At 38.2% G+C, this 11,919-nt stretch overlaps 1 protein-coding gene across 1 annotated transcript in view; it reads left to right on the top strand.

Annotated features, from left to right (window-relative positions):
- Positions 1-1,974: 1,974 nt before the first annotated feature.
- Positions 1,975-11,919, top strand: part of PFDN1 (prefoldin subunit 1) — a gene marked incomplete at both ends in the record, with an annotated part of 57,611 nt that continues 47,666 nt past the window's right edge. The window contains 2 exons of the mRNA XM_084252343.1: positions 1,975-2,007; positions 4,709-4,875. Coding sequence (XP_084108469.1) covers positions 1,975-2,007; positions 4,709-4,875 — 200 coding nt within the window. The remainder of the gene's footprint in view (positions 2,008-4,708; positions 4,876-11,919) is intronic.

Genomic DNA, 11,919 nt, shown 5'->3' with positions numbered 1-11,919 from the left:
ATAGCAGGAATCTAGAAAACTTAAATAAGGGACCAGGAAAATGAATAACTATAACATAGTGAAAATCAAAATCAACAAAAAACTATGAACCAGAGACACTTTTAGGGGGGCGGGAGGGGAGGGATTGGGGTCAGAATGGGGGGGCTGCAATTGTATGGGGAATATAACAATAAAATTTATTTATAAAAAAAAAAAAAAAAAAAGAAAAGAAAAAGAGAAAAGAGAAAAAAAAAAAAAAAACACCCTTTAAAAAAGTATTGTTATAATTGACATATAATGAACTGAATATATTAAAATGTGCAATTTGATACGTCCCACCCAGGAAAACATCCCCACAATCAAGTTTTTGTTTTTTAAAAAAGATTTATGTTAATTATTTCTGCATGCAAGTTCTGGGGTGCAGGCCAGAGGTGCAGAGGTGAGAAGATTCACCAGAGACAGAACGGGGAGCAAAACAGGTAGATCTACTGAAATATATTGTTAAGGAGAGCAGCAGGGGAGACAGGAGAGGTCTGCTGCGCCATTTGGGTTATCTCCCTGGCTAGGGATCGAACTCATGGTGCAGTGGCTAGCCTATAGCTTGACAGTGCTGAGATTTTAACCCCTGTGCCACCAGGGAGTTCCCGATATTGTTATTTTCAAATTAAATTAGGAGACAAACTATTGCCACATTGCTAATAAATGGAACTAGAAAGACTGAGAGTCAAGGCAAGGCAGACTAAATCTTGAATCGAGATGTGACTGGTTCTAAATTCCCTGCTCTCCCCCTCACCCTAAGTTTTTAGAGTAGGTGAAATATACATTTCTTCCATTTCATAAAGACGAATTACTATCCATCATTCTGGTTCAAATGCAAGGTCCTTTATAGCAGATTCTCAAAATATGAGCTGCAGATGATTTTCATCAGATCATAAGGTGGTTATGCAAAAAAAGGTCATTTTTCTGGGCCCTGATCTCGAAGATTTTAGGTAAGTTAGGGATGAAGACCAGAGATTCTGGTTTTTTTTTTTTGTTCGTTTTGTTTTAAACACTCTCATCTGAGGGCCTCCCCTGGTGACCCAGCTGTTGTGCAATGCGGTTCACCGCAAGGGTCCCACAAAAACAAACAAACAAACAAACAAACAAACAAACAAACAAACAACCCCCACTCATTTGGTCTTTGAGAACCACTGTGTCTAGAAGGTCTTCCAGGAGCGTTCATTAGAAATAAGTTCTTTGGAAGAACACTTCCACTAAGCCTTCTGTTCTTTTCCATACTGGCATCCCTGTGGTTCAGGCAGATTCTTTCTCAGTTCAGATAGCAGAGAGATGGGGAGGGGGAAGAGAGTATAGCTGAAGGATGAATGAATGAAGAGTTGTTTTTTTTTTTTTTTAAACGGGGTGTAAGCCAGAGGTGCAGGGTGTGTGTGTATTCACCAGAGCCTGAGACAGAGCGGGGAGCAGAACAGGCAGACTGACTGAAATACACTGCTGAGGGGAGCAGCGGGTGAGACAGGAGGGGTCTGCTGTGCCATGTGGGTTGCTCCCGGGCTGGCTGGGGATCCAACTCGTGCTGCAGTGGCTGGTGGTAGCTTAATAGCGCTGTCTTTAACCCCTGCGCCACCAAGGAGGCCCTGAATGAAGAGGTTTTGACTTTATCCACATATATCTCATTTTAGCAGCACAAATTAAAGTATTTGTCAAAATTTTAAAACCATGAACGAAATATATGCTTTGGCCTGTGTTTGGAAGTTCATGGACAAGCAGGCCAGGCGTGAGAGGTCACATGGGGAAGACAGACTTTGAATCCAAATCCGAATTATTTCAAGAGTCACCAGGCCCGGGGAGTGAAAGAAGCCCCGGTGGCCCACTAATGCGCAGGCGCAGAAAGAAGGGGACGCGCACATCTTGGAGACCGGTCTTCCCCGCCCTCCCCTCTCGCACCGGTTTTTTATCGACCGTCTCATACTGCGCAGGCGCGCAAATTGAACCAAGATGGCGGCCCCCGTGGATCTGGAGTTGAAGAAGGTAAAAGAGGGTCTTGACCAGGCGGAAGCTTCCCGGAAGCTAAGGGGACTGTGAACAAGAATATCGAGTGAGGCCCGAGTCCTGCGGAAGGAAAGAGGCCCTAGAGAATTGGGAAATGGTTTCCCAGAGTCCTGAGGCGGGACCAGGTCTCCTTAGGCTCGGAGTAGGGGGCGAGCGGTTGTTCCCGGGTAAGAGCCGGTTGGGCCGGGTCTGATGAAGTCTGCGGACCGTTGGCTGGACTTTCCTTTTGTTTCCAACTCGAAAGCCGCTTCGTTTCGCTTGGAGCTCGCAGTTTCCTAATAAGGCCTGAAGTGAGCCTTTCAAATTGGAGCCTCTTCGTGCTCGGTGCCCAAGCTGAGGCATCTGTAATTCTGCACTTTCCTTTGCTTTGAAAAACTCCCACTGTGTTTTTAGGTCACCAATTCGATCCCATACCTTGAAAGAGCGCAGTATTTACATACAGTTCTGAGTGAGACCTTAGACTCCCACCTTGCCCCACCCCCTAATTTGAAGACAAGTCTAGTAAAGTTTTCCAAGCAAAAACAGTATCAGAAGGCATTGGGTTTGTTTGTTCAAACAATTGCTTATAAATGTGTTGTACTCAGAAATGTTTTGGCCACCTTATATTTGTGAGGATTTTAAAATTACTGTTGAGCCAAGATGCCTTTTTAGGGGGATTAGTAAGGATCCTAGACTTCATCTATAATACTTTAAACCACTACTTTTCCAGAAAAGGAAACTGAGTTCCGTAAAAGAATCAGTTGAAGGTTGGGAGTAGAATTCGGGGTTGTCCAGCTTACCCCCCTCTTTTTTGACCATTAACTCAATTTTCCGAAGAGTACATTTTACTTCTGAAGACTTGTCTTATAGTCAGCCCTTGCATAAGAACTAGGAGAGCTGAAATAGCTTTTTATTTTTAAGATTTATTTATTCATGCATACGAGAACTGGGGTACAGGCTAGAGGTGTGTGTTGGAGTGGGTGATAGAATTCACCAGTGACAGAGAGGGGAACAGAATAGGCGGATTGACTGAAATGCTGAGGGCAGCAGCGGATGAGACAGGAGAGGTCTGTTGCGCCATGTGGGTCACCTCCTTGGCCAGGGATTGAACTTGCGCTGCAGTGGCTGTGGGTAGCTTCATAATGCTGTTTCTTAACCCCTTGCCACCAGTGAGGCCCCTGAAATAGCTTTTGCTACAAATAAAAGAAGCTGTTTGTTATTGACCCTAGGATTTATGTGTTTGTATCTTTTTGCCATTCTTGTCTTGAAACTTGTAAATTTAGCCCTTATATGGTGCCCTATAATGCTCTACTAGCTCAGTTTTAACAGTGTACTAGGTTCCTTAGCAAACTGGACACAGAAATCAGGTGGTAGCTATAATTTTACATGCAACACAAAATTCATTTTAAGAACTCGTTAAGTATTCTGAAAGTTTATTTTCTTCTGTAAAAAGTTCAAATTTAAGTTAAGATTTAGAGAAAGTGCTAACAATAGAGTACAGCTGTGAATGAATTTACCTTCTAGTATTATTTGAACTTGTTGCTTGGAAACCTGTGGACAATGAATGCCAGCTAAGGAGAGGATTACAGACCTAAATGAGATAGTTTTGACAACCAATTAAGTTAAATAAATGAAACTTGTTTAAAGATTATTTTTATCTTCTAATAGCTTTACAAGGTCTTTTTTTGGGGGGGGGGAGTCTAATTGGGCATTTCAGACACCTCCCTTCCCCCTAAAATAGATCTTTTCAAGTCTTACTGGTAGGTGAGAACAAAGTCAGAATGGCTGAGTTTTGTAGCCTTTTCCGTGTATTGCAGTCACAGATGTTGTTATTCAGGCAGAAATGTGACAGCATGTGAAAGTCATTCTGGGCACTTCAATGAATATGGAAGAATTGTATTTATTTTTAAGTAAATGTACAAAAAGTTCATATTTGGCTTTTTATGTGCATATGAAGATCTTGATGCCATTCTTCTACCAGTGTTTTGAATTTCTCTTTTGTCTTTCTCTTAAAAATATTCATATTCTGAATATATTACTGTAGAGATAGACTAGAAAGATTACTGAACTAGGGGTCATAAGAAATGAATTTAAGTATCTACCTTTTCACCTAATAGTAGCCTGTGCATATCTCTTTGTCATATTTATATTATATATGATACATATCACATACATGATCTATATCTCTTTAATATATTTAATTACTTAATTTGTAAACTGTAATGATGAAACTGCCATACCTAACTCACAGATTCTTGAGAGGACCAAATGAGATATTTTCTCAGTGTTCTCAGATTAATATCCCCATGTTAATTATTTCAAACAAATGTGGGAAGGTGGTTTGAAACCTAATCCTGTAATACAAATGTAGCAAATTGTTAAATTTATGGTACTGGTCTGGGATCTCTGGGTTTCATTCCTTGACTGTTAAATCTATTGCTGTTACTTCTTGATGTGGTTATTGTTTAATTTTTTTTTTTCCTGTTTCTTCAAATCACATCTTCTGAGGATATGATAAATACAGTAGTTAACATAGTGACCTGATGGTTTACAGTTATAAGGATTTTTATTGAAGTTTGCTTTGGTGCATTTCATTTTTGTCTCCAGGTAGCATACTTTGTTTTAATATATTTGGGATTGACTTAAATGTTTCTTGTAAAATGTTTTTTTAACTACTAAATCAAGGACTTGTTTTTACTAGGCCTTCACAGAGCTTCAAGCCAAAGTTATTGACACTCAACAGAAGGTGAAGCTTGCAGACATACAGATTGAACAGCTAAACAGAACGAAAAAGCATGCTCATCTTACAGATACCGAGATTATGACTTTGGTAGATGAGACTAATATGTATGAAGGTGTAGGAAGAATGTAAGTAAAATGTATCCTTAATGGGGTGATCTTGGGAGAGGTTTGTCTGAATTAAATCATAGATTTGTTCATTTTAAAACTTGGTTTAAATATCATAAGCTTTAAAAATCAAGTCAAATGCATTTTTTTAAATATTTATTTATTTATACAAGCACTGGGGTACAGGCCAGAGGCCAGGAGGGTGAGAGAATTCACCAGAGACAGAGCAGAGAGCAGAACAGGCAGAAGGACCAAAATACACTGCTGAGGGGAGTAGTGAGACATGAGAGGGATGCTTCATCATGTGGGAATCTCCCTGGCCTGCCGGAATCGAACTGGCACTGCAGAGGCTGTGGACAGCTTCACAGAGCTGTGCTCAACCCTCTGTGCCACCAGGGAGGCCCTGCATTGTGTTTATTTAAATGAGAAACAGAACCTCAGATAGATGTGCTTAAGTTTAGACTTGAAAGGAAATATTAAATATTTCCCTGTATGATTAGGTACTTAAGTAACTTATCTTTTTTTCTTTTTCTTTTAAAGATTTATTTATTTATGCATACAAGAACTGGGGTATAGGCCAGAGGTGTGGGGGGTGAGAGGTTTCACCAGAGACAGAGTGGGGAGCAGAACAGGCAGATTCACTGAAATACACTACTGAGGGGAGCAGCAGTCGAGACAGGAGAGATCTGCTGCACCATGTAGGTTGCTCCCTGGCCAGGGATCGAGCTCCTGCTGCAGTGGCTATGATAGTTTCACAGGTTGCGGCTTAACCCCTTGTGCCACCATGGAGGCCCCTCAGTAACTTTTCAATGACAAAATGATTTGTTGTGAAATGATTTTTATAGTAATTTTGGGCATAAAGATTTATTTAAGTAGTTGTAGTTTTAATGCACCCATTCCCTGCCTAATTTATTAGGAGTCATACAAATCATAGATCTTTTATATGTTTGACCAGTTTTGTAAAATAAAAATAAAGAACTATTTATCATTTAAACACTAATTTGGGGGCCTCCCCGGTGGCGCAGCGGTTGAGCGCTGGGTTGCGAAGCTGCGCGCGGCCTCTGCGGCGCCGGTTCGATCCCCGGCTGCTCCCCGGCCACCAGAGGAGGGTCCCACATGGCGCGCAGACCTCTCCTGCCGCCCGCTGCTCCCCTCAGCAGTGTACTTCGGTCCTTCTGCCTGCTCTGCTCCCCGCTCTGGCTCTGGTGAATTCTCTCACCCTCCCGCGCTTCTGACTGTACCCAGTGCATGTATAAACAAAACAAACAAACAAACCAGCAAACAAATAAATAAAGCATGCCTCTATAAAAAAAAAAAATAAACAACTTTTAAAAAAAAAAAAAATAAACACTAATTTGATCATATATTGTTCTAATTGGACAGCTGTTCTATGAGTAAACCAGTTTACCTTTTGTTTGTTCTAATAGTTATTTTATGATTAACCACCTAAACAGCACCTTTTGGTTTTTTTTTTTTTTAAATATATTGCCACTATGAGAAAAGATCTGTTTCTTGTTCTCTTAGTAAATGAGCAATGGAAAAGCCCTTGACTGCAGGTCACATTCCATTACAATGAGCTAAAAGGAGAAGGCTGGTTTTTTTTTTTTTTTTTTTTTTTAAAGAGGGGGAGATACAGGAGGAGGGTTTTTCTGGAATTTGGTCTATGAATATTACTTAGGAAGTCAACCATTACTTCAAGTTTGGAGATCTTTTGGTTGGAATGGAATTTGACATCAGTTTTAGGATGACTTGTGATGGATTTGAAGGAAGCATATTTTGTAGTGGCTTTGGAATGACATCATGAGAAGTAGACCTTGCTCACAACTAATGTAATCCATATCTTTCCGGGGGAAAAAAAAAGATTATGGAAAAGAGATTACGATAAACTGTTCATCTGACTTGGCTTCTCAGAATAACAAAATTTGCCACAAGTATATTTTATCTCTGGATCTCATGTTTTTTGTTTCGCATTGTTTTAAGAGGAAGAGAATCCTAATTTGAGAGTTTGCTACTGGGACACAAAAGAATTGGAATGAGAACAAAGTAGAATGAATATGTCTATGTACCCCGAGGTGCATTGTTGGCATTCACTGCAGGATAATTTTATCCTTAATGTGAATATCCTTATGGCTTAAAACAGTAATGCTAGCTTTTCTAGCATACTTGTTAACATGTTGTACTTGGATCTCAATTCACAGGCCTTTGTTTGCAACAGCTAAATAATCTTTTTCCAAAATAGAAAAATTTTGGCCTTTTGAACTACAATGAATTTTTCTTTTTAATAAGGATAATTTCATTTATTAAACATTCTGTAGCAGTGATAGGAGTGTTTTTGTACTTCCCAAAGTGCTACAGATAAATTGTGTTCTTACTTAAAAATACAATTTCAGAGTTTAAAGATCAGAATATGAATTAGTTTACAGGAGAACAGTGCTTTTTCCAGAAGATTTATTTCATGTAAATGATGCTTCTTAAAACAAATATATAGTTTTAAATGTTTGGAAAAGTGTAGCCCGTATATGGTTTTAAATTTGACTTTTGTGCTTTCTGCATCTCACTGGGAGTGTGTTTGCCCCTGCATTGTAGGGGCATGTAAGGTGAGTAGCATTTGTTGTTTGGCTTGAGTATTAGTGCCATGACAGGAAGAAAAGACTTGCTGAGTATTAGTCTGGTCATGAGGACGTTTTTCTTTCTTGATGCTAAACCTGAAATATCTATTTCTGAATTTATAGTGTTGAGTAATCTTAAGTATCATTGTGATTCACTTCTTTAATTGTAGTTTTTACCTTAATCTGTCCGTTTTCTCTTTTGAGTATTTTTTGGGAATTGTAATTGAATACTAATTTTTCTTGGATTTTTGTTTTTAAAGCCTTTGATAACAAAACCCCAAACACTTCATTTTTTATTTCAGAACCTGCTGCAGATTTTTGCCACTGCTGAAATTCGGGCCTCACTGTGTCTTATTTGTACTATGGCAATAACGTCTTAAGGGTTCTTGCTGCCTTTATTCTATCGCTCAAAATGCATTTTTAAAAATTACACTTTTTTATTGAAGTAACATTGCATTGTAACATTGTTTCAGGTGAGAGCATCATTAAAAATCAACCTGTGTAAATATACTACACTAAACTCATCCAAATGCATTTTTTGCATGTCTGCCTGCAGTGATCATATCAATATTGATCATAAAATCCTTTGTCCTCTGTTGCTCAGAGGGTAAAATCTAATCTTGTCAGCCTAGCATTCATGAATATTCCTAATTGTCCAAATGAAGGATGCTTAAGTTAAATTGCAATTAAATTAAGGTAAATTAAACCCTTCTCTCCTCAAGTCCTACCACTTTCTATCCCCAGGCTTAGGATAGTATATAAATTTCATGTTGTGAATCTGCCTCCTTCCATTGGGTTTTTTTACTTCCATTCTGTTAAGAAGGATATTGAGTTTAATTAAGCATGCTATAATTGCTTAGTGGTATCGCCCATGGGATGAGGGTAGAAGAGTAGTAGCACAAGAATCAGAAATTGTTTTTCTTACCTTTGTCCATGCCTTATTTTTGTGCTTTCTTGCTTTTGCTCTTTCTGTCCTTGGTTTGCAATATACCACCCTCCCTTGTGAAATTCTGTATTTAAGACATACCTCATCTTCTGTCTTTGAGACAGACATAACTCATCTTCTCTGGAGATTTTTCCATTCTCCTGGGCAGACTTATTCACACTTTTCTGGGTGATGCCAGGTCTTTTTTTTTTTTTAAAAGATACCCCATACTTTGTTTATTTTTGTAAAGATTTATTTTTATTCATACAAGAACTAGGGTGTATGCCAGAGGTGCGGGTGCCGGGGGGAGGGGTGAAAGGATTCACCAGAGACAGAGTGGGGAGCAGAACCGGCAGATGTACTGAAGTACACTGCTGAGGGGAGCAGCAGGAGAGACAGGAGAGGTCTGCTGTGACATGTGGGTTGCTCCCTGGCTGGTCGGGAATCGAACTCATGCTGCAGTGGCTGTGGACAGCTTCGTAGGTTGCGTCTTAACCTCTTGCACCACCAGGGAGGCCCTGATTCTTTCTTTTGCCTAAAGTAGTTATTTACATTGGTTCTTTAGAAAGAAAATGTCTAGAAAGTTTATTATTAGAATCAGAGTTTATTACTCTGTTTTAATTTATGATTTGGTCAAGATGAAATTACAAAATCAGTATATATTTTGACTAAGGTTGAAGTAATTGTTTGCAGGCAAATTTTTTTGTGACCTGATAGGATTAATTTTTTATTAAATCTCTTCAGGACATTCACTTACTTCTAAATACCAGCCAGTTGTAGAGAATTCTAAATACCAGCCACTTATAGTGATAGAACTGACAATAAGAAAATACAAGCCTTTAGAATTGAGCTGTGAGGATAGTATAATCCTTGGAGAAAAGACAGTTCTCTGCAGAAAAATATCTGCATATGTTGCAACTATTTAATTTACCAAGATGCCTGTCAAGTCATAAGTATGGAGAAATTTGGTGGTATTAAATATCTCATATCTGGCTACTTTTGGTTTTAAACAAGGAAAATCAAATTACAGGAAAGATAATGAATTGGTATATACTGTAAACTCTGTGTATTCATTGCTCAAAGCATATCCCATCCAGTCTGTTGGTATGTTGCCAGCACATTTTAGTTCTCTTACTTCATATTCTTTGGAGGGGCTGTTATGTAGCCTGATACTACTACCACCAATTTCTAGTTTTGCTACTTAAGCTGTTTGTGAGCTGACCTCACCATACTGCTTTGAGAATTATGATGAAAGTTACAACTGTGGAATGATCTGTCTGAATAGTTGGAAGTGTTTGTCTTTGTATCTTTCTAGCATGCAAGGAGGAAATAGCTACATCTCAAATAAATATTATATGAATGTTTCTTGTATTTTTTTGTTCATGAATAATGAACCGTTTATAATGGCTTACAGTTTTTTTTCCCTTTGCATTAAAGAGTAATTTTTAAAAATTTCATTTGAAAATGCATGTAAATGACATTCAGCCATGCTAGTGTTTGAAAGGACATGCAGTGTTAATGTCAAATTTATTTTTGTTAACAATTGATATGATCCTGACTCTGATTTGATGTCTATTATTCTATTATTCTAAATCCATTTGCTTGAGTAGTACATAAATAACATTTCTTCTATTCAAAAGAGACAAATTAGCTTTTTATTTTTTTAATATGGGAGGAACTTGAATAGATTAGCCTTTGAGAAGAATGATTAGTGCTTTTTAAAAACCTGAACTTAACTAAAAATAACTTTGTTCCATATTTAAACTAATTTAGAGTTATGCCACTATTCTGTGGGTGTTTTTTTTACATTTAGGGAGCTAAGAATGAACAATGGTTTAAATCTACCAACTAGATAAGTGTCTAGCAATGCAGAAATTGCTGTTTGGGAGCGGTGTTGCTATTTCTACTTCTTGAAGTAATTTGATGGTTGATCTCTAGTGGTTGAGATCTTCTGGAACTTTCAACCACTAAGATAAATGCAGCACAGGTAGAAAGTGAAAGAGTAGGTATATTCCTGGCAAGTAACTCATTTTTTAAAAATCGAAAAAGTTGAGCAGTTTTTCAACTAATGAAGATGAGGAAATCTGAACTCTTCATGACAACTTGGTTGAACTGCCATTTGTGTAATATGTTTTGTTGGTTTGTAGTGATTTTTTTTTTTTTTTTTTTTTATAGAGGCATGCTTTATTTGTTTGCTGGTTTGTTTGTTTTGTTTTGTTTATACATGCACTGGGTACAGTCAGAAGCGCGGGAGGGTGAGAGAATTCACCAGAGCCAGAGCGGGGAGCAGAGCAGGCAGAAGGACCGAAGTACACTGCTGAGGGGAGCAGCGGGCGGCAGGAGAGGTCTGCGCGCCATGTGGGACCCTCCTCCAGTGGCCTGGGAGCAGCCGGGGATCGAACCGGCGCCGCAGAGGCCGCGGGCAGCTTCGCAACCCAGCGCTCAACCGCTGCGCCACCGGGGAGGCCCTGGTTTGTAGTGATTTTAATTGTTAGTTTAGATGTTAACCTGTGTTTTGAGTCTGATATTTTATAAAGCCAGGATGAAACATTTACAGTTCTTCTTTGTTAAATGTTAACAGAAATATACATAGCCTTGGTGTCTCAAGTTCTGCAACCGTTTTATGATTTCATGTCCTTATAGAATTGATGTTTGTCAATTTGAGGTAATTTTAAAGCTGAAAAATAGTGCTACTATGTTTTATTCCTAGAAGAAAAAGAAATAAACCACAAATCTTGTGGTAGTAGTAAATATTATTGGTAAATATTGATATGAGAGCAAAAATTTATGTTTTTTTTTCCAGTGGAATCAAATTTGGATATTTAATGCTTACTATAAGAGGAAAAAATGTGCAGATGTCTTTGGGGTATGAACACATTACAAATTCAATTTATAAGCTTTTATACTCTTTACAGGCAATAATCTGTATTTTATTTTTTTTTTAATAATCTGTATTTTAGAGAACAAGAAACAATGAAAATAATTTTCAAAGGGAGAGTTTTTTAAGTTATTTTTTTAGATTTCTATTTTAAAGGAAGAGAAGTTCTTGATGTTGAATTGCTTTTCCTAATGGGCTGTGACCCACCCTTCTTATGTTTTTATATGGAGCCATTTAAAGTCATGACTTTCATTGCTCAGACTTCTAAGGGAAAAAAACACAACTTTTCCTGTTGTGCAGGGAAAAATGACTTCAGTTTTGTTGATGTTGAGTATGTATATAACCCAGATGGGCACAATCTTCCACAGATGGATACTCTAGGGAGAGGAGATTTTTGAGTAATATTCTTAATTTCCTTAAGTTGTCAGTGATTGAAAAATTTTCTGTTCGTTATAACTGCTGTACTGCTGTGTATAATGACATCACTGTTTTTATGCCAGAGGAAGTTAGCAAACATTTGCGTAGGAATTACATAGCCATGTTTCTTCTGCAAGTGAGTTCTTTTAATAATTCTTTCCCTTCTTCCCCTCCCATGTCCCTTAGAATCCAAACAGTCTCGCTTAAACACAGGACATTCATTTTGATAATGTTAT

The sequence above is a fragment of the Talpa europaea genome (genome assembly GCF_964194135.1).
Source record: "Talpa europaea genome assembly, chromosome: 13".
In the NCBI taxonomy this organism is placed as follows: domain Eukaryota; kingdom Metazoa; phylum Chordata; class Mammalia; order Eulipotyphla; family Talpidae; genus Talpa; species Talpa europaea.
The sequence above is the reverse complement of the archived record's forward strand: the minus strand, read 5'-3'. Positions and strand labels throughout refer to the sequence as shown.